Genomic DNA, 24,032 nt, shown 5'->3' on the forward strand with positions numbered 1-24,032 from the left:
TATTTTATTTAGTTGAGTGAAAAATTTAAAGATGAAAGTGTTTTGACAGTAGTGACAAGAAGTATAGGGCTCATGATAGAACTGAGGCGGACAAAATAAATTGAGCATATGGGAAAACTTTCAACTCCTAAGAATGCTCACAGACTAGATTTGTTCAATTGTGACAGAAAATAAACATTAAATAACTTGTGCAAAGTGCTGGAAACATCATGAAATATTTAATCTAAGAATCATGATCTGATTCAGTAAATTAGAATAATTTTGGCTTTCTAAGAATAGACTCTCTCCTCCTATTATTTATAAATCTATTTTTAGCATTTGAATATATAGTTTTCATTAAAGTTTTTGCTCCCATACTAAAGTAAGGGAATGCTTTCCAATGAGTAAATGAGGAATTAGAGACAAAGTCATTTTCTCAAACTACACTCAGTCTTCAGTGTACAGAAAAATTTCCTGGGGACTTGTCAAATAGGCATGATGCCAGTCCCACATCTCAGGATTATGATTCTCTAATTTTGAAGTAGGTACCAGGAATCTTTAAAAAAAATGTTTTCTATTGATTTTAGAGAGAAGAAGAGAGAGGGAGAGAGAAACATAGATTGGCTGCCTGTTGCACTCTCCCTACTGGAGACTGAGCCCACAATCCAGGCATGTGCTCTGACCAGGAGTTGACTGGGCGACCTCTCAGTAATGGGACTGATGCTCAACCAACTCAGCCACACTGGCCAGGGCAGGAATCTCTTCCTCTAACAAGCATCCCAAGTGATGCTTTTGATACATGTAGTTGCAGAATACACTTTGGTAAACTCTGTTTTAGAGAGTAATGTAAGGGCCATGGTAAAAGAGAGAAGGCTCGAGATGATGGAATAATTTGAACGGGTACCTGAGGATGACAAAGGGAAGGGTTAGTCACAGCTCCGTGAAGAACTTCATAGACCAGATTTCAGCAGCATTGCATACCACATACAGACACTTAATACATATATTTGTTATTTAATAAATATTTTAAAATGGCAGAAATAACTAAGTAAAAGATGGGAACCAGAAGGCTTTGGATTTAGAATGAATGGCCCTGATGATGAATTTTGTCATGCTGCTAGTTTTGATGGGTAGGAAATATTAAGTTGACGATGCCTGTAGGCAATACAGTTGAAATATGAACAATTTACACATCTTTAATTTAAATTTAGTTTATACTGGATGCCAGACACTACACTAGACATTTTTATATACCTGATCTCTTTTAATACTTTTTATTGTTGGATAAATTAGTGATGACCTGAAGCATTTACTACCAGAAGTTGTAACATTCTAACTTTTGTAACACACATTCATGCATTTCAAATTTTTCAAATAGTAGAAATTTATGGAATGTAAAAGAAGTGAAGCTACAGCAAGTCCCAATCATAACGGGCTTATTTTTTTGGTGGATTTTGGTCAATACCACAACATCACTGGCGTCTTTTAGGGTATTTACGGAGGTATGGGAAAGATGGAGCTCTTACATATCTTACTTCTGTGAGCTAATTGGAAATATGATGAAAGACTTTTAAATGACTATTACAGATGCAAACATACCTGTAACGTGTACTTGTGCCTGTCTTTTAAATTGTTTCTGTAGGCATTAAAATTCAAAATATTAATTAGAAACAAGAAAATAGGAACCTTAATAGAAACCCACGCAAGGAAAGGCTTCGATAAGCGTGGCCAGGTAGAGGAATATGAAGAATATGAAGAGACAGAGCAAGACGAAGACGAGGAGAAAGATTCGGAATCACTGGTCACTTTGCAAGACACTCCAGGAAATGAACTGGAGTCAAAAAAAAGTGTGGTTGGATTACCACTTTTCAAGAAAAAGAAGGTGAGGTCATGATTTGAGCAAATCTTCCAAGTCACTGAAAAGTTGTCTTATTTTCTTATTGGTGGAGAAGTAAACTTTTTTTTTTTGGAGTGAAAAATCTTTTTTTTCTTTTTTCTCCTTATAGAAACTTTAGTCTATCGTTTAAAATTGTTTTGGAAAAAATCAGCAATGGAAAAAAATTTTTAAAGGTTATCTCTCTTCCTGTTTGTTTTTATACTTTTTCTCTATAGTGACAAGTGTTATGTATTCTTATACTCTAGGCATTGTGCAGCGTACTAAAGATACAAACAACACAATGTCTCTGCCCTCAAGGAGATCATACTGTGAGAGATAAGGAAATCACTATTTATAAAATATAGGATTATAAGTATACAAATATCATGACACAAGAAGCTATATCAGCTTGCAAGTAACACAAAACTAATTTGTCTGGTTTAAGTAAAAGTAATTAATTTTTTGGCCCAGTTAATTAATTGGCTCACATAAATGAAAAGTTTAGGGAAAGGGATTCTATTTTCAAGAATGACTTGGCATTGTTTCTCAAGCAAAGTCCACAGAACTTTATTTTTTCTCCAACTTAACTTCACTTTTTCTATATTGATGCAAGACTTTGCAGAGCTGTATATGCTTTCAGGTTCAAATCCAGAGGGAGGCCTATGTATCTCTCAGCTGACCAAGCAAATTCTTCTTGTACATTGGCTATGACCCAGTTATATGCACATCCCTGAACCAATTACTCTTGCTACAGGAAGGCAAAGCTTTGATTAGTCAGGCCCAGTTTATATTATCAATACTTAAGCACATAGATTTAATATGAGCAAGAATTATTTTCCCAAAGCAAAACTTGGGAAGAGGCCAACAGAAGGATTTAGATGCAGGGCTGTAAAAGAGCCAGTGCACACTATACAATGGAAGTTACTCCAAAATGCTAGATCATCCTGGACATATGATGTACTCAAGACTAAAATTCCTAAATTTGTAAATTCATGAGAATAAGCAAGTCTTTGGGGAAAAAGAAAATAATAGTAATTGCCATCCTCAATACTTGTGACATTAATTAGGATTTTAGGTTTGAGCTCTTTCATATTAACATTAAATACTGTCACAAAAAATAATCCCATTGACCTAATTAAAATAGCTTTTGAAGAGAGAATCTTAGGAAAAGACCAAAATCATTGATTTGAAAGCATATTTTCTTTGTTGAAAAAAATTCAAATTATTAGTGCAAAAATGTGAAATTACTGCTTTATTTTTACACCACAAAGGTAAAAGTGGCTGTGGCCCTATCTGATCTTGTCATTTATACTAAAGCTGAGAAGTTCAGAAACTTTCGCTATTCAAGACAGAATCAAAAATTTAATGAAAGTAATTCTATTGGGGAGTCAAGAGCTCGAAAACTTTCCAAGTTGAGAGGTAAATTCTTATGATTCAAACAGATGAAATGTTTAAACATTATAGTCACTGCTAAGATGTCAAGATGGGTCAATGGTATTTATAAAAAGTATGTTCTCATAAAATTTCAATGTATTTAACATAATTTAAAAAAAGGTTATATGCCTCAAGTACATTATGTTTTATTTCACAGAACTCAACTAATAATCAACTCCTTTAAATCATGAAATTTTGATTGAGAATGTCTAGTGTGGATACTTTGGTGGGTGGGGCTGTGGTGAGTAGTTTATATGGGAGAGCAGAGAGTGACAATGCTGCACAGTTACAAGTAACCTGAACTTTGTCCTGAAATCAAAGGTGAGCAGGAGAAGATTGAAATCTCAGGAGTTATATGATCCTTCGTGTGTTTCTGAAAGACGCCTCTGATAGCAGCATAAAGGTGCGGCTGCCTGCAGGGAGGAGATGATGAAGGCTTATGGCAGTGAGAGTGGAATCAGGGTGAAGTCTGTGGACTCAGAAAGCATCTAAGAGGAAGAGTTAAGTAGACCTGGAGGCTGTTTGTCTGAGGTGAAGGAATGGGAGGAAATGGCACCAGGCCAGACTACCAGGTGGCTGTGCAGGGTGTGCACTGCTGAAGCACACCTGTAGAGGGATATTTGTCTTTGCATCTTCTTTTATGTGTTATGATTCTAAATCTGAGGTGGGTTATTCTGTTTGGTAGAGCCCAAGAGGCAACAAAACCTGGGAAAGAGAATGGGAAGCAGACCTTACCCTCTTCTCAGACTTATATGGTGGGATAACCTCAACTTAAAAAACATGGGTCATTAACTCAACATTCAGGTCACTCTCCAAGTCCTGAGCAATTGCTATCTATCATCTTGTGTAAAAACACCATGGCATGAAAATCAGCACCTGCAGCTGACTTGAGAAAGGCTGTTGGCTGTTTGGAAATGTGAATTTTGATATATTTATTGGTTAACTTCATTAGGCTGGCCATCAGTACCCAAAGATTTGGAGGTATATTTTAGCTCATCTCCTTAAACTACCTATTAGAGAGACCCTGGATATTTTAGGGCCTTTTTGTTTTTAAAAAGATTGGGGGGAAAAAATCACTTCAGTAGGGATGGACCACAGTTAAAATAATGTAATGTAATGGAATGGAATAGAGTATTTTGTATGCAGTAAGAATAAGTATTATTTTATTTATAATTTATAATTGTGTATGTGTTGGGCTGTGATATAAAATATATTTTTCACTGTAAAGTCTTGTCAACAGAGTTTGAATTTGAATGATCTGCTTTATTAGTTCCTGTCCTTTCAAACTATTGAATGGTTTCTGTTGTTGTTCATGGGGACAAGACCTTTGGGTGCAGCAAATGTAATAATAATTCTCTTGTTCTCATTGTATTAAACTTAAACTCTGAAAAGGGACTCGGTGATTCTGAGCAGAGTTATAAAGTGTAGGATCACTATTTCTTTGGAAAAAGTATAGAGTATTTTTCTTGAACTCAAAGTCAATAGTAAATAGTGATATGGGCAAAGGTGTACTGCAAGGATGTTCATCATTGTTAAAAACATAATAAAAATTAAGTTTATAATAAGGAAAAATAAGAAACAGAAATTTTCATATATATAAATATTTTTAGTCATTAAAAATAATGTGATAGGTGAATATTATTGAAGTGAAATAATTTTCATGTTATTTTAAGTAAAAAATGAAGTTCCTAAAAGGGAATAAACAATATGATTCAATTAAAAATAAGCATGTTCATATAACAAAAGAATGGAAAGATTTATACCAAGATGTTATCAGTGGTTATTAATTCAGTGACGAGATTATATGTGGTTTTATTTCTTATTTTTTTAATTTGATTTTCTCATTTACTTAAAATTAACATGAATTGCATTTGTAATAACATAGCATGTTTTAATTTCTAAAGGTTAATCACAGAAATAACAAAATCATATTATGTTGAGAGTTCTTAGTGATTCTTCATGCTTATCACTTTGTAGATAGGAAAAATTAAGGCCAGAAGAGTGTATGTTTTACCTAAAGATAAACACCTAGTTGAGGACTGTATAAGGGATCATGATACTAGGATACACATGATGCATTTATAAATGAGTAGCTTCAAAATACAGTTTTGTCTCAAGGAGTGTATAACTTCTAAAAATGAGAGCTGATGAAGTTAACTGTAACTCATGTTAACTTCAGTAACTAATTTTTTTCTTGATAATACTATGCTTCCTAAAGAATAATATTCAGAATGAGGGTGGCAATGATTCCGTTCTAGTTTGACTAGCAAATATAGCGGGCCATCGGCATTAACCGCTTATCCCATGCCTGGTCGCTGTACGAGCAGAATGGTTGTGAGAACAGGTCTGCCTAGTGAAAGTATAGATACCTTGGAGAGACATAAAATTTTTGTTAAAAAATTTGAAGGGGTGTCCAATGATAAAGGGTATAAATTAATTTTGAATCTCAAATGATTTAAATAGAATATATAAAGATGAAGGGATGAAGAAGTACAAATTGGTTATTACAGAAAGGCCATGGGGATGTAAAGTACAGCATGAGGAATATAGTCAATAATATTCTAATAACTATGTATGGTGCCAGATGGGTACAAAATTAATCGGAATGATCACTTAGTAAGTTATATAATGTCCAATCATTGTGGTATACACCTGAAACTAATATAATATTGTATGTCAACTATAAGTGAAAAATTAAAAACTGATTTAAATAAAAAAACAAAGTGTCATAAAATAAAAATAGAAACTTATAAAAACATGTTATATATAAACTCAGACTGTGTATGTGTGCATGTGTACACTACAACTATAGACCTTATCTCAGTAAGAAAAATATATGAAATAACCAGAAGTATTGGGAGATAGCAAGTTCTCTTTCAATGGAAGCATGCAAATAGAAATTGAATGAATTTGGGGGGAAGATGTGGTGGTGGTTGGTGTTGGCAGCTGAATTGGATAACTTTATGGTCTCTCTCAACCCTGAGAATCTATTAAATATTCAATTGGGTTAATTTGTATAGCATCGCATAGCTTTATATAACTTATATGCGATTCTGTCCTAATATGAAAACCAAAGAAAGGCAAAATGTGTAATGATACTACTTTTATTTTAAAAAATGAATGCATTTTATTTTGAAATTTTGTACATCCTTATGTCAAAGTAAAATTAATTTGAATATAAAAATTCCTCCAAATATGTTATCTAATCATTTTTTCACAAGTGAGTGATTAGAGTGCATAAAATTGTATGTATAATAAATTATTATTACTTTCTCAATAATAGTGAATTACACTGTCAAACATAAAGGCATGGGTTTATTTTGATTTGTGTGAATTGCAAATATTTTTTCCAAGACAATACATATAGAAATTGTTGAAATTATGGTAGAATTATATAATATATACACAAAGTAGTTTATTTAATTTGAGAATTTTCACTGTTTCAATAATTCATTTTTTAGCCCATGATTTTATTCTTCACACCAAGGACTTCATTACCAGAATATATCCCAAAGCAACAAGAGCAGACTCTTCTAATTTTAATCCTCAAGAATTTTGGAATATAGGTTGTCAAATGGGTATGTTACACAGCATATTGAGTTTGTTGCAAAGATAAGATAAAATGAGTTTTGTAAATTAATGAAGGATTCTTGAAAAGAGCTTCTTTCAAAGATTTTTTTGGCCCTGGGTGTTTTGCAGTCAGGCACTAGTGATGAATCATTGGTTTCAAGAGTTGGAGTTATTTCTAAACATGTTGGGGTCATGGAAAAAAAATCATAAAGAATTAGCATGGGAAGTGTAGGCAGGGAAAAAGGAAACCAAAATTGGTGTAAGAGGAGACTGAAGATCAAGTCCTTTGCTTGAAAGGGCCTTTTCAAATTAAGTAACTTCTACCTTTTATACTTTATACCAACTTTTACATTCATAGTTGAAAAGTGAATGAGATTGTACACCTTTGTTATTTGCCCTTACCGACTCTCCCTGTTCCAAATAGCACTGGCACTAACCAGTCAGAAAGTGCCAGGTGTTAACCCTCCTGCTCCTGGATGTGGCAAGGCCTGTAGGTTTGCAGAGAGGGGGAGAGAAGGATGGTGGTGGTGGGGTGTGGGGGGTGGAGGGTGGTACTGCATGTAGTGGCTATCTACCAGCTTATATGGATATACTCCTATATTTTAACAACTTTATTGCTCTACCTTTCTCATTTTCTTCTCAAGTGATATCAGTATCTCTTTAGACCTGAAAGTTTATGATATAGTTGGTATCTTCCCTTCCTGCACTTAATGCACCGATTTTCTTTATTTTCATATTTGCTGGTTGTTACATGACATGTACATTGCTGTTCTAGAATCTATATTGTGTGCCGTTTTGAGTCTTTGACTCACAACTAGAAAATAATTTACAGATTAAACTTTGAAACTCACCTTCATATATTAATATAGACATGGAAAGAGGAAATGTTTATAAACCATGAGTTATTTGACTAATGAGGCTAGCTCTTAAAATGTTTGAAGATATATAACCCGTGATAAGATTTCAGTACATCTATTAACTTGTTTCTTTAGCTACTTCCTCTACTCCCTGACATTGTCAAAAGACTTTTTTTCTCTCACAGTGGCCTTGAATTTCCAGACCCCTGGTCTGCCTATGGACATTCAAAATGGGAAATTTTTGGATAATGGTGGTTCTGGGTACATTTTGAAACCACAGTTCCTAAGAGATAGTGAAACAGAGTTTAATCCAAGGAAAGTACCAGAAGACAGCAATCCACTTACACTTACAATAAAGGTATGATTAATATCTCTTTCTTGGTTATTATACATTAGATAGTGTACATTAATATTTTGAGTTCCATCGATTTCCTTTAATGCCTTTTAAGTTTCTGTTGATCTTTTCAGGTCTTAGAGGTGGCTGGTATTTTAGCATCCTTCCATATCCAAAAATGTCATCCTGCTGACTTTTTGCATGAGTGATGTGGATATAAATATTGAGGCTAAAACTTTCCCCTCTCTGAAGTTTACTTATATTATTCCATTCTCTGTAGGCACTTAATATTGTGATAGAGAAGTCTGAGCTCAGCCCACTCATTACCTTGTGGATATGCTCTTTTTTTCTTCCTTAAGCTTAAGGAATTTTACGAGATAAGTTCCAGGAGCTATTTGCTTTTCATTAATCTCAGAATTAGACTTTTGAAGTTCAGAATTTTTCCCCCTTATGTTTCTGAATATCCCTGATTACTTAGAAACTAAAACTATTCTTATGCTTTCTTTGAGTGCCTTCTCTTCATGTTTAGTAATTCATGTCAACTTTATCATTTTCCTATTCCCTCTGCATTTGATTTTCCTCTGCATGTGATTTTATGTTTTTTACTGATTTTAATGTAGATGTGAATTTTTCACCTGCATTACTAGTCCCCCCCCCAATTTTTATTTTCTTCATGTTGTTTGCTTTATATTTCTACCCCAAACCCTTCTCCTGACTACTATCTCATTACCCCATCTCTCATCTTTTGTTTTGTTACATCTGTGTAATTTCAGAGATCATAAGCAGTTGCCTAAAATGTATTATTTCCCACAAAGTCTTTTCAGGAACTTTCTTATTCTTCTATAAACTTGTGCTATTTTTGTTTCTGTTTCTTTAAATGTCACCAAATCTTGAAAATCTTGAGCTTTCTCTCTCCACTGAATTATAAGCAATTCTATTTTAAATTGTATCTGTACCAGTTGTTTGCAAATAAATTGGGTGAGTGTGGTCTTTTAGTCCCTCTCTCTATTTAAGTAGTTGCTCCTAGAATCATCCGAACCATCTCAGATTCTGTTCTGGAATTTTGGTATTTATGTCGCTGTCCTAGGTCATCCAGCTACTGTTACCTGGATGTCAGGGGACAGGAAACACTAGAACCTCTAGACTGCACTTCTCCCACTACTACTCCTTTCATCTCAGCTCCCCCCTCTACTGATGTAAAGTCACAGGATTTGGGGGACCATTTTCATGCACTTCAGGCCCTAGCCAATTTGTCCCATCTGAGAATGGGAGGAAGTTTAAGAGCCGTTTCCCAGAGATTAATTCGGGAAGAGAGTACAGCATGACATGAACATGATTCTGGCCACTGTAAGAAATAGTGCCAGTGAAATATGTAGCTGACTTTTCTCCTGGTTGTTAGGGATTTTGTGAATCTAGAATAGGAGCAGTGGATAGGTAGAAATTGCCTACAGCACTGGATACAGCCCCAAGTCGATGAGTTGGCACTCTTGCTAGAATCTGGCAAAGTATTGTACATTAAACTTACTTTGCAGTGTTATTATAACTTTGGTATCTCCTTTGTAACTTTAAAACAAAATTTAAAAAGATTAATACCTTTTTCTTTTCCTTTTTGTGGTTACTTTATAAGCTAAGTAGTATACCTTAATATTTTGGGTCCCGTTGAATTCCTTCAATACCTTTTGTTTCTTTATTGTTTTGGTGGTATATTTTATTTAATCCAATATGTTCTGGAACTCAGGCCATTTTGATATTAAAAATTTTTCCTAGTTTTAATTTTTCAATTAAGACAATTTAAAAAATCTTTATTCTTGAGAGTATTATAGATCTAATACCTTTTAAATTTCTGTTAATCTTTTTAGGCAGTCTAGGTGGGTGCTATTTCAGTATCCTTTCATATCTGAAGAAAGTCTTTCTGTTGCCTTTTTGCGTGAATGAACAATGCAAAAAGTTGCATCGTTCTGGTGTTTTAAGCAACTAGTCTATTTGCTCTAGTGAGAAGAAGGGATGAGTCAGCCACCCTTTAAGGTCCCTTCCTACTGCTCACAAATCTTGCTGCCCTCTGGGGCTTTTCTGTCTCCTTTCCCCCCCTTTCTTCTTAACCAATTCTTTCTCACTTTCATTTGTGTGTTACTCTTGCTCTACCTCCACTAAAATATTTATGTCACCTAAGCCTTTTTCTTAATGCTCGCTTCAAACTAAATATTCTCCTCATGTCCTTTTATATACATTCATGGTTTTAACCACCAACAATGCTCAAATCTTTAATCTGGCCTCATTTTGGGAATATAAAATTATATTTTTAATAGCTTACTTAGCATGCCTATTTAATCTCTCTTCTGCCAGACTTAAAATATTAAAGCCTGAACATTCCTTTCTAGTCAAATATGCTTTTATTTAAATCTCAATGAATTAAGTCGAACTCATTCACTCAGTTAACTTAGGTTAAAAAATTGGGAGGCATCTTCTTCCACACCTCCTTCACCTCCCCTGTCCAGCTCATCTCCGACTTCTATGGGTCCTTTTCCTAAATGTATTCCTTATCCCGTCCCTTGGTCTGATGTCATTTGCTGCTGTCCTATTTTAGGGATTTGTTACCTGCCACCACATCTATTCTTTTGGCTTCTTAAGGGGTTTTCAGGTAACCCTTCTTAGTCCTCTTGACCCATCTTCCAGAGAGATTTTGCCACAGTGCTAACCTGATCATGCCTCCTTAATGTTTATTTGTGTCTCCTGAGTGCTTTCTCAGTCGGGCCTTGGCTTACTTCTCTAGCCCCATCTCTCACCACTTCCACCGTATTCTGTAACCGTAGGGAAGCCTTTCTTGTCCACGGTGACACCTCCACATGTTGCATACGCTATTTCCTTTGCCTGGACTATTCTTCCGCATTTCACCTACCCATTGTGTTCTGACTCATTTTTTTTTTTTTTTAAGACTTCAGAGTCACTTCTTTTTGGAAGCTTTTTCCTACCCTTAATTGTGCTTCATTTTCATTTTGTAGATTCCTTCTGTTTTTCCAAAGCACCCTGTGCATACACTCACCACACTGTATTATAATTGTTAATTTTCTTGTAGTACCTGTCATTCTCCCTCACTTGACGGAGGCTCTTTTAAGGATAAGGACTGTGTTTTGTTCAGTCCTTATGCACAGTGCCTGACACAAAGTACATGTTCAAAACATGTAGGGTAATTGAATGGGTGATTTCTTTCTCATGTTGAGAATAATAAAGAGAACATATACACTCTTTTATTGAGAAAGCAAAGCTGGAAGATAGCTAGTATGCACAGATGTTTACAAATGCCATCTGTTTGTATTATAAGAGGTCTCATGTAGGGGTATAAGTGACGTGGTATGAAACAGACAGAGTTAATAATTTTCCCAGAAAGCTGCTGCCCTAGCCATGGGGGTCTTCCCTCCTGCTTTGATCATTCTAAGGAGCTTTGTGATTACCTTATGACTTGCACAAATTGTGGAGAGCATGACTTAGGGATCAAAAGACCTAGTTTTCTTAGCTTTCTGACGCCCTTGGTGATGGCATTCAACATTTTTGGTTTATTCTTTGTCATCTGCAAACTAAGAGTTTTTGTGTTTTTAAAAATATATCTTTATTGATTTCAGAGAGAGGAAAGGAGAGGGAGAGAGAGAGAGATAGAAACATCAATGATGAAAGAGAGTCTTTGATTGGCTGCCTCCTGCACACCCCCTCCTGGGGACTGAGCCTGCAACCTGGGTATGCGTCATGACCAGGAATCAAGCCTCCATCTCCTGGATCACAGGTTGATGCTCAACCGCTGAGCCACGCAGGCCAGGCAAGAGTTTTGAATTAAGTAAGTTATTTTCAAGCTTATCAAAACTATGAAGTGATATTTTAAGTTCCAAATCTCATGCATAAGCCTAGGGTATGCAAGCAGAGCTACTCTGGTTGGCTACTGAGGGTTTTCTGTTTGACATCCATCCTCTGCAGTTGTCCCTTGAAGGTCTTTGTGAATCAAAGTGTATAAATTATTTGAACAATAATCTCTAAATTCTTTTTCAGTTCTTATATTCAATTATTATTACTTAGTTAGACAATTTTCTTTTTTGACATGAAGTGCACCAATAGAGAACCTTCTCCATATTGGTAAGGGTTTATTATCTACAGAGCTGATATTGAGCTGGTAGGCTCTGGTATTGGTGTACTAGTTATTGGTGTACTAGTTGTTTATGACCAATATTCTTTTAATTACCTTACTATCTAATTATGCTGACTGAACAGTGCCTATTCCATACTGGTTGTTAAATATTTGCACAGTCACCCTAGTTTCCTGCTAGTGCCATAACATGTGGGTGTAGAAAAGGAAAAGTTACACATTGACATGTTTTTTTTGCTTTCTTTTTCTTTTCAAGCTTAAATTTCTATTTGTTCCTCTTTATTATAATCTTCAGAAATTGAAATCATGCCTCAATTTTTACATTAGTACATTTTATAAATTAAGTGCACTTCAAATGTTGATTTTTGTCCAAACTTTGTTCCTTAAAATAAAACAAGTCTTTGCTTCCACAATTAGCTTGACTAATAAAAGGCTAAGTAAAACTACTATTAATTATTTCATTAAGTATTTTTCTGATACCCTAATATGCATATGACATACTGGATTTGGTCGGATTCAAGTGACTTATGATAATATAGACAATAATGGGTAATATAAAATTTGTGATAAATGATCTAAACATATAAATTTTACTATCATAAAATGATATCTAGGAAATTGTGATGCTTTCTCTTACATTTCAGAAGTAGTATTGATATTGCTTCTAATATTTGTTGAATATATACAGTATGAATTTGAAAATAGTTCATGTTACCAGAGTATCTCAGCCTGAATTATTCTAGAAAGTGATCATAACCATGCTTTTAGCAATGATTTTTAACAATCATAACAAATACTTTAAAAATAAAAACACATGTTGAACCATAATCCTTGGACAAGATGGATTCTACTATAATCACATATAGGAAAAATGGACTAACCTAGACATATTTCTGGTGTTCACCTATTGATTCTTGGGGATGAAAGAGTTAATTTTAAATTTTGCATTCTTTCACACTTCATTTTTTTAGGGAAACTGACTTAAAATCTGTCCCTTTTTTACAATATATATTTTATTTTGAAATTAAGTGGTGATGCAGTTTGATATTGTGTTAAATTCTTGTATTCAAATATTTTTGCACAGGTCATCAGTGGTATCCAGTTGCCTCCCAGTAACTACTCATCATCTAACAAAGCTGACACATTAGTGATTATAGACATTATTGGTGTCCCAAATGATCAAGTGAAACAGCAGACTCGTGTAATTAAAAAAAATGGTGAGCTCCTCATATATTTCATTGGACTTCTATTAGACTTCTTGTCGGAAAGCTTAAAAATTATATATTAATAGAGTTTGATACATATTTATTATTCATAAGGCAAAGGTTTTGTATTATGTTCAAAATGATGAAAGTTTTATATGCAGCAAAAACAATTTGATAATATTTGGTGCTTTATTTAGATATATTTTCAGATTACAGATACAAAAATTTATCCTACCTGAAAAATTGCTACTTTTTTTCACTTCTACCTCCTTTTTATGTTTTTCCCAGTATCACTGAATGAAAAGAGACATTTTGATAGCTGCAAATCTAGCCTCTGTGTAAAATAAAGAATTTGTGATTATTCTGATATAGCATGTAACACATTTTTACTTCACTGCTTGAATTATTTTAGATAAAGTTCTCTGGCTTCTGACTCAGGCTAAGGCTGCCATAGAAACCTACTCATACAATATTTGGATTCATAATTCAGTCATTTTTGCCAGGAGGGAAATGTAGGAATGGAAGAAATGACTTTTAAGATTTTCGGTGTTCTAGCACCTCATGATATTTTATGAAGTACAGTACTGACATTGTCATTTCTTCTCTGAGGTTGAAGTCATTTAGGAAGTTAGAAAGGTATAGATTCCTGGGGTTGTCCCTTAGGATTACTTTGGAGGAAACCTTGGAACTTATACTTGAGTATAGAATCTTCTTTGAGTTAATATTCCCCAAGTATAGTGGACTTCACTTCAGAGTCTGGAGATATGCTGCAGGCTGAGTGGCACTGACAGGAAAGCAGGTGAAGTTTTATTAGTCTTTTTCTTCTTGGGTGATAATCCCTTACAATGCCCACTATCTGCCTGCCTCTGCCCCCGAATAATCCTCTAGCATGACATGACCCGTAGTACAAAAAGCATGGGAAAAAAGATTTGGGAAGTTTTGCTACCTCATTTTATGTTATCAATAGGGAAGGATATTGGTGATGACTTAATGCCTTAGTTGATACCCCTTAAAGTTGAAGGCACACGACAGTGGCAGTGTCTGCTAATGGTGACTGCTAATATCAGGAAGCTTTCAGTAATCTATCTCTTCTTTCTAGCCTCTTACTTGAGTCTTCATGGCAAAATGCACAGAACATTTATCTACTCACTGCACCTTTTATAATAATATGATATTCTTTGTGTTTTATGGGATATTCCTGCAGAAGTTCAATTTGGTTCTTCAAACATTACTGAGCCCATTATGTTAAAAGCCTGATGCCAAGTATCGAGAAACTTAAAATCTTGGTTTATTAAGTGTGTTATTATGTAAGGCCCAACCAACTCTATTGTAAATAGTTTACAGTTCAGTATGGGAATTAAGATATAAGTAAAACTATTATGGCAAAGAATTAATAGTGCTTTAAGGAAAGTACAAAGAATTATAGCAGAAAAAGCAAATTTGGAGATAGTTCTTGGAGAACGAATTGAATTTTTTACAGATATTGAGGAAAGAACACTTAAGGCAAAAGGAATAATCTGGGTGTTAAAACATGGAGAAGACAAAATTCAAATATGCTGAGGAAAAGTAAGGAAGGCCAAGATGAGTGGAATACAGGTTACTAAGAAAGATTAGTGTGAGATAAAATAAGAAAGTTCTGTTGGGCATGGCCATGAAAAATCTTGAAAACCATGATCAGGTGTTAGGAACTTTCTTTTCTATAGAAAATGAACACAATTAAAATTTTCAAGCAGGGATATAACACTAACAGAGTGAGCTTCAAGGAGATTGTTCCTGCAAATTAGATAGGAAGCAGTGTCTGGGAGGGAAATGAGAACTACGAAATAGGATACGATTTCACAGTTAGGGGATGTAAAAGAAGGACTGTGGCATCAGAAAATGAATGGAGGATGTGTGTGGGGAACACTACCAGGGACAAAAGTTTAGGTAGCCGGACAAGAGGGGTTCCAAGATGGCTTAGCTACTAGGGTAATGGCAGTGCAATGAAAGACGTGAGAGTCTCGGAAGAAAGATCACATTTAGATAAGGTGTGAAAGTAATTATTTTGGTCATGCTAAGGGAAAACTATATTTATAACTATCAAATTTGGTATTCTATTTTACTTTTTTTGACAACTAAAAGGACTTTCTCGTATAATATGAGTATGTGTGTGTGTGTGTGTGTGTATGAGAGAGTTTATAGTGAAGTAGGTTTGGAGGGGGTAGAGTAAATCAGTATAAGAATTTTGTGCAGACATTTTGCAGTATCTATAAAAAACTGCCTCTTAAACCTGCCCCTTATAATATTATTTCTCTTCTTACGACAAGGTAATACAATCATTATTCCAGCATGAGTCAATTAGTCTAATATTTTTGTGGGTATAAACTGCATCCTGGATTACTGTTTAGTAAATGTGCACTTGTGACCACACATGCACCACAGAAAACATAAAGTATAATTAGCCACAAATTCTTCAGTGCTTCTGGAAATGCAACTCAAAGAACAAAAGCTATTGACAGCAGGCATAGCATTGTCTTTGTCCATGAAAAACAATACATATTGCTTCTCTCTGAACCTTTGAGTATTTATTAAGTGCATTATATTCGATCTGGATGTAAATTTATTGATTTTATTAATTATGCTTAAATATTGGGTGATTTGGGTCACATTGTGACACAATTTGGATTTCTTTTTTGACAAGAGATTGCTGTTTGGGCTGATCTATTTTGCTAGAGGCCTAAATTATTTTTCAACTTTGGACTTTAAAATGAGCACTTAGTCAAATGAAAGATCTGGCTTTAGAGCACTTATTACCTAGCTTTCAGTCCCACAGCTGTCCGTGGAGCTCTGCCCATAATAGGACCTGGTATAGAAGAATCATGTTACTTCTCTGTGTCTCAATTTGTTGTGAATGAAATGCCTGAACACAGCAGTCATATTGCATAATGATCAAATATTTCTGCTCTGAAATCAGATTCCATTTGCTTGAATTCTTGACCTGCCACTTAATGGATGTGAATGTAAAACCCTTAGGAAATTATGTAGCATCTTTCTGGCTCAGTTTTTTCATCTATGAGTGTGGATAGTAATAACGCTGATGCAATTGTTGTGAGGATTATATGAGATGATCTTAAACTTCTTAGACTACTGTTCAGCAATATTAAATACCCAATAAATATTGGTATTGCCATTATTATTTTCTCAAGGGGTGTGTTAAAAATTGAAGTGTTCTAAAAGCAAGCTATTAAAATGTTGAAGAGAATAATTTTGGAGAACAGATGTTACAAATTTTCCCCTAGAAATAGTATCTATGATTCTTTGATTCTATCTGTTCCTTTACTTTTCAGCTTTTAGTCCAAGATGGAATGAAACATTCACATTTATTATTAAAGTGCCAGAATTGGCATTGATACGTTTCGTTGTGGAAAACCAAAATTTAATAACCGAAAATGAATTTCTTGGGCAATATACTTTACCACTTTTATGCATGAGAAAAGGTAATATTCCTAAAAGTAAGATGATTGTGCTGACAGTAGATTATAACTTTTTACCAGAGACATACTTTGATACAACAAATTGAAAGCCAGATATAAAGGAAATTTTATATATTGACACGTTTTCTCTTGGTGGAATTACAGAAATATGGAATGTGGGATTGGAGTGTGGGGTCTCTAGAAAGACTAATTAGACAAAGTTGGCATGTATGAACATTTCTTCACATGGATCATAGCTTCTGTGTCAGTTAGGAATAGCCACATCTGCCATAAAAAATGAAGGATGGGAATCAAAGAGAAGGGAGAAGCAGTGATTTATTCTTCCCATTTGAGAAGAGGAGACTGGGAGCCCAAGAATTTCCTTTCTTGACTCTTCAGAGCTGCCTGTGTAGCGCATCGCCTTGTGGGCTGGTTTACATTGGACGCCCAGTTACCTCGTCTCAATATGTTTACTTTTCTAACACCATCTGAGATGTACCTAGGAAGCAGAGCCTGAAGCAGAGGGGTGGTGGCTAATTTTGGAGATGTTGCACTTTGAAGGAAGAGAAGCTGAGCTGTGTCCTCAGTGTAACTCAGTAGGAAGTCAGAATAGAAACTTAAAATATTTTATTTTTGGGGAAAACTAACATGCAAGACGAATATAAGTATACAGTCAGTGTTTTTATGGTATGCATAGTAAAGATCTAGTCTTTCTCAGTAGCACTATCAGGGCCATTGCTGGTTAATTTCTTTTTATTGTTCTAATTAGATATGATTCCTTTTGCAGGTTACAGTCGCGTTCCTCTGTTTTCCAAAACTGGTGAGAGTCTTGAGCCTGCATCACTGTTTGTTTACGTTTGGTATGTCAGATAGCAACTAATAGTGCCTGACCTGTTGTTAGCTATACATCACAATAAAACAGCCAAAGTTAATGTTCATATATATTTTCTTTTTTTAAATGTACACCGAAATAATTATTTACAAAAACAGAAATATTGAACAAATTCACTTGTAAGTATGCCAAACAGAGCAGTGGGAAAAAAGAAATAAAAATTTCAGAGGATCCTGACTCACTGTGGCATTCTTGTCAGCCAGTTTCTCCTGCCCTTCTGCTGCGGAGGCTGCTCTTCCAACTGGCTTGTATAATTTTTAATTAGTAGAATTTTACAACCTTTAAAAACATGTCTGATTGTATAAGTTATGTTGGCAAATATTTGGCAGTATAAAAGAAATGTGAAATCTATGAGTGTTTTAACCTCTAGACACCCACTACTGCATACTGTACTGGGAAAGAATTAGATTTCCAGGTATTTTGTGTCCTTTTGTAGCTTAGAGAGCAATTAGCCCCTATAGTCTCAGGCTAGTTCTTAAGTGCTGTGCACTGGATTTGGTACCCAGTAATTATACAGACATTTTTATGAGTGTATATAAAATTGATTTACATTCAAACTGTATTCAGACTCCATATCTGTAAAAGAGATCTACTATGTGGATTTACATGTTCGGATCTCTGAATGAATTTGCAGTGAATCTGAATCTGTACTAAATGTACTTTGAAGATTGTTTCTTGATCACAGATGAGGTTCCTGTGCTGTTCCATATGCTGAGTTTATCACGATCAGCAGGACTTTGCTTTACTAAATGCCATATGTAGAAGAATATGGTTCCTTATTAAATGTTCTAAAAAAACCCAGGCTTATTAATACTTATTCTACCACATTGTTGCCTGGTAGTGAGGTGAAAGCATTTAGCACAATTTTTGACAAATTAGGGAGCCCTCATAGGTATTTGCTGATTTTAAATCTGAATTTATAGCTAAAATAACAAGAATGACTATTTGAGATGTACACTAATGCCAGAAAAATACAAAATAACTCATCTATCATGTTTTACTATTGCCATAGTTTACCCTTGGAATTGCATATTCAAAATAAAAATGCCCTGGGAATTCAAATATCCAAACCGTAAGTGGTAAAAATTGTCCCAAATTACTCAGTACATAGTCATCCAGATTCTCCCTCATGTGTTCTCTGAATCAGAGATCAGGGTACACACTTCCCAGTAGAGATACATAGCTAGTACTCAGAGGGGTGCTTCAGTTTTACCAGCTTATGGAAGGATTTTATTTACATTATCTATTGTTCAACCTAACAGCAGGTGGGATGTTTACCCCACTGATTCAAGGCTTTAATTTTCTCTAACTTACTTAAGTCTTTTGAAGATATGGAATTGTATGAGATTTAAAGGTTTTGACCAGATGAGTTTTGAATTCTGAAGCTGGATAAACTTTTCAAAAATCATTTATACTAACAAGATTTGAAATAAGGGAGGAAAAAAAATATTTTCTTTCTCACTTTTTCTTCAGGTATCAATAAAACTCAGCTCAGTAACTGAAGACCAAATCTTTCATTTTTTAACATTCCGCTCTACACGAGAAACACAGTTTTGAAAGGAAACATTAGCATATTTTATTTCTTGTCCAATGTCCTTAAATGTCTCTGACTCTGTTTTTGTGTGCATTATTTACCATTGACTTTACCCTTTAAATTGAATAGGCATCACCATCATCATCATCATCATCATCTTCTCACAAGAACTTTTAACAAATACTACCCATAGAAACTCCATAGTCATGGAATGCTCTTACATAAGAGGAGACTTGGAAAGGTGAAAGAAGCCAGCTTTGATGTGTGCTTTCTTTTTTTCTTTTTAAAACTATGTCTTTATTGATTTCAGAGAGAGGAAAGGAGAGGGAGAGAGAGATAGAAACATCAACGATGAGAGTCATTGATCGGCTGCCTCCTGCACACTCCCTGCTGGCAATCGAGTCCACAACCCAGGCATGTGTCTTGACCAGGAATTGAACCTCGATCTTCTGGATCCTAGGTTGATGCTCAACCACTGAGCCACGCCATCCAGGCGATGTGTGCTTTCTATGCATAATTCACTTGCAGGGAAAAGCAGTGTTGGTGAGTGGAGGGAAACAAGAAAAGGCTAAATGAACCACCGGGCTGTGGCAACAGAAGACTTTTTAACTTTTGAGCTCTCAGTTTAAAAGTTAGTTCCTCAGGGAAGCCATCATGATCTCCTGGATTAGGTTATATCCCTTGGTTTATGTTTCCAGATAACTGATAAAAGTGACAGCTAGGAACTGATTTGCAGGATCAGGGAGGTTTTGGTGTTGCCAGGAACAGGCCTGCCACTCATAGTTAGGCCATGTTGTTCTGTTGAACATAAACAACTTCACAGAGCATCAACAGGAGACAAGGCCACTCTGTTACCATAATGGGTCAAGAAGAAAGCAAAACCACTCTGTAACTGTGCTTGAACACATGAAGTGGTTCAAGTTGATAAAATACAAACACTAAAAAATAGTAGTCTCAGCTCTCTTTTGGACATTCTGACCAATAACTTGCATCAGTGGTACATGAAAGGCTTTTAGTTGACTCAGATATGACAATATGTGTTCTAACACCAGGATTAGCCAACCTCCTAAGCAGATTCAGTTATATGAGTCTCCATAAATTAAAGAACACAAGATTGAATGGAGTGCTAAGCATAAGAGTGATATTCCAGACTGTGTGGGCTTCTGAACTTGCTAGAAAATGTTATAGAATCGCTTGTACAGTACTTATGGTCAACCCACATATTCTGACCAATATTCATATAGCCAATTAAACTATTTCTGATATCCTTTATGCTAATTGACATACTCTCTTGTGTAGATATAGGCAGGAATATTTAAAACCCTTATAGTAGCCACCTCTGCAATGTGGATTCCTGATTAAAGTTTTAAAATGTTAACTAATTTCTTTGGAAAATAGATTAAAACTAATTTGTGCACAGCCAAACACATACATATACCACATACAAAAACACACATGACTGAGCATGTACACATGCACATACATATATATTACACACTTTATTCTGAAGTTGGTGAATTATAGCTATTTAACCAAAACAAAGGATAGATTTGTACTTGAATATTTTAGATTTATCTATTTAGAACACTCAAATAATTATTTTTGTTCTAAGTCTAGACCAGTGGTTCTCAAACTTATCTGCACACTGGAATCACCAAAAACATTTATTTTTTCCCCCAGACATTCTGATGTAATTAGTGTGCTGTGCTTGAATACTAGGATTTTTAATAAGCTCTTCAGGTTATTCAAATGAAATGTTCTCTAAGTATTGTCCTCAGACCAGTAACAACAGCGTAATTTGAGGACTTTTTAGGCAGGCGAAGGCCATGGGAGAAGCCCACCAGGAGACTGAAGGGAGGGAAGAGAATGATTCAGCGTATCTAGTCTTGTGCTTCCTCCCAATGAAGTCACCTTCGAGTGGTCATGTTCCTCGATGTGACTTGTGTCCTTTCTGGGTTTTGGTCAATCAGAAAGAGTCAGAAAAGAAAATGTCAAAGAATGAAAACAGGTTTTGACTTTCTTTTATAGTCCTTCAAGTGTGTGACGTAGTGGGGATAGAAATGAGCCTCCAGCATATGGAATGTTAAAAATATATTTTATTTTTTATATAGTTGGCATACTCAAGATTTATACTAGTTTCCTTTTTTCAAGTTGTTTGACTTTAATTTCAAATGCTATATTGAGACATATAATCAGAGATAACATGCTAAATGACCTAGTGAGAAATGAGGTAGCTAGTAACATATGAGTAAAAGTAAAGAAACAATAAAAAAATCTATTATCTTTTTTTTTAATATATCTTTATTGATTTCAGAGAGAGGAAGGGAGAGGGAGAGAGAGATAGAAACATCAATGATGAGAGAGTCATGGATCGAGCCCGCAACTCGGGCATGTGCCCTGACCAGGAATTGAACCCCGATCGCCTGGATCCTAGGTTGATGCTCAACCGCTGAGCCATGCTCGGCTGGCCTATTATCTTAATTCAGGAAAATTTTTGGCTAGATGAGCAATGTAGAGTGAGCCTGGGGGTTAGCAGCAGGTTGCCGCAGAAGAGACAATAAATAACAAACTTACTGAAAATTGTTAGAATGAGGAGACAGCTATATTTTCTCATTAAAAAACAATAACACAAAACAGTTTTCTGAAATAATATATGCTAATTTGGCAAATCTAGGCAGTATCAAAAACTGTAAAGCTATAAATCATGGGCAACCATGAAATAAAATAATCTCTCTTAATTCTTTTTGTTCTTTGGGAAAAAAAAAATTAAATTCCCTTTTTCCCTCATCATTTCTTTTGGGCTGTGCATACCATAGAATTTTTTGCAATGGTGGAATTGTTCTACATCTTCTCTGTCCAATAGGGTAGCCAGTAGCTACATGTAATTATTTACCACTTGTGATGTGACTAGTGTGCACTTGTGATGTGTCTAGTGCCACCGAGGAATGGAATTTTAAGCCATGTTTCATTTCAGTTAACCAAGGAATGGAATTTTAAGCCATGTTTCATTTCAATTAATTAAATCCAAGCCGCCACATGGGCTGGTGCCTCCCTGCAGGTAGTGTGGCTCAGGAGTGCTGGCCTCACCTATGGTCCTGCCCATTTCAAGCGTCTCCATTGTGCTGGCTCACTCACATGCCACCCCTTACTATCCACAGATGCCAAGATCACATTCTACTTTTCTGATATATGTCTGCTTTTTCTCAACCCTTCTCACTCTATTGTAGGTTCAATCAAAAAAAAAAAAAAGTATCTTATTTGTATAGCACTTAGCAGTTTACTAAATGCTTTCACGCACATTATTTAGTTTCTTACGTTAAATATAACTATAACCTATGTTTTTCTTAAGTAATTTTTCCCAAATGAACACTTCCTAACTGATGTGATCAAGTAAAGGAACTCATTTGAGAGACTCTTTGACAATATAAACATTGGTGATTCTGGTTATTGGTTAGAAAAATATTTTTTAAATGGGTCAGAGTGATAATGTGGAAAGAACACTGAATTGGACATCAGGAGACCACTGTCTGCCAACAGTGCCAATAATAATAATGATAATAATGGTAATAGGGTCAGGTGTTACTCACTAACCATATTCCAAGCATAGTGCTAAGTGCTTTCTATACACTAACGTTTAACCATCCTAGCAACCTCAGGGGAATTCGCAGATGAAAACACTAAAGATTAAAGAGGCTAAGTAATGTGTTCAAAATAATATATTGAAGATGTCTTAGGTGGGCCCTTCAACTTTCATTGCTTACTTAATCCACTTTAAAGTGAGGTTTCTGAACTAGATAATATTTAAATTTGCTTGCAGTTCTCTGTAACACCGACAACTGGGATGTCTAATTAACAATCTGATTTTTGGCAGTGTCCATTTGGATACTGACGTGTGTCATTTTTGTGATTGTGGAAAAATAGCAATCAGAGATAGAAAAACTCTTGAAATATTTATTTCCTAAAAACTTTGTTTTTATATTGATCTTGTTTCAAGGTAGCATATTTCTATTTTTTAATATTTGTTATAAATTTGGGAGGAACACAATGTTCAGTTCATAAGTTAAAGCCTAACTTCAAATGTGATTGTATTAGGAGGTGGGCCTTTGGAAGCTAATTCACGTTAAATGAAGTTATGAAGATGGAATCCCCAGGATGGGATTAGTACTTTTATAGAAAGAGGAAGAGACACCAGAGTGTTTTCTTTCTGCCATGTGAGGATGCAGCAAGAAGGCAGCTGTCTGCAAGTCTGGAAGAGAGCTCTCACCAGCAGTCTGAATCTGCTGGCACCTTGATCTGGTACTTCCTAGTCTTCAAGACTGTGAGAAATGTCTGTTGTTTAAGCCACCCAATCTGATATTTTGTTATAGCAGCCTGAGCTGACTAACAGTATCTTCTATAATCTCACTGACAATATGAATTAATTAGACTTTTACAAAATTAAGGTTATTATACCTACCAAACAGATTTATTGTAAAGACTAAATGAAATAATGTATGTAAAATGCTTGTTCCTCTGCCTGTCACATAATAAATATACAAAAAATTGTTCATAAGTATAACTGAAAGGGAACATAACCCAGTGGTTAAGAGAATGGATTCTGGCACTTGATGTCCCAGGCTTATATTCTCTGCTACCTACTAGGTGTGGGACCTTCGACAAAATATTCATTTTCCTTTTTTTCAGTTTTCTCATCAGTGGAATCAAGAATAATCATTGTTACAAGGACTCCATTTTTAAAATGTACATAAGTAATTTGGAACAGTGCCTGAA

At 35.2% G+C, this 24,032-nt stretch overlaps 1 protein-coding gene across 1 annotated transcript in view; it reads left to right on the forward strand.

The window, feature by feature from the left end:
• PLCZ1 (phospholipase C zeta 1) overlaps nucleotides 1-17,709 on the forward strand; it is a gene marked incomplete at its 3' end in the record, with an annotated part of 38,207 nt that extends 20,498 nt beyond the window's left edge. Inside the window, exons 6-12 of the mRNA XM_081128558.1 lie at nucleotides 1,622-1,861; nucleotides 3,118-3,274; nucleotides 6,751-6,867; nucleotides 7,902-8,074; nucleotides 13,264-13,396; nucleotides 16,711-16,860; nucleotides 17,624-17,709. Of these exons, the coding sequence (XP_080984684.1) occupies nucleotides 1,622-1,861; nucleotides 3,118-3,274; nucleotides 6,751-6,867; nucleotides 7,902-8,074; nucleotides 13,264-13,396; nucleotides 16,711-16,860; nucleotides 17,624-17,709 (1,056 nt within the window). The remainder of the gene's footprint in view (nucleotides 1-1,621; nucleotides 1,862-3,117; nucleotides 3,275-6,750; nucleotides 6,868-7,901; nucleotides 8,075-13,263; nucleotides 13,397-16,710; nucleotides 16,861-17,623) is intronic.
• Nucleotides 17,710-24,032: the final 6,323 nt, after the last annotated feature.

Source organism: Miniopterus schreibersii (assembly GCF_964146895.1).
Source record: "Miniopterus schreibersii genome assembly, chromosome: 2".
Lineage (NCBI taxonomy): Eukaryota > Metazoa > Chordata > Mammalia > Chiroptera > Miniopteridae > Miniopterus > Miniopterus schreibersii.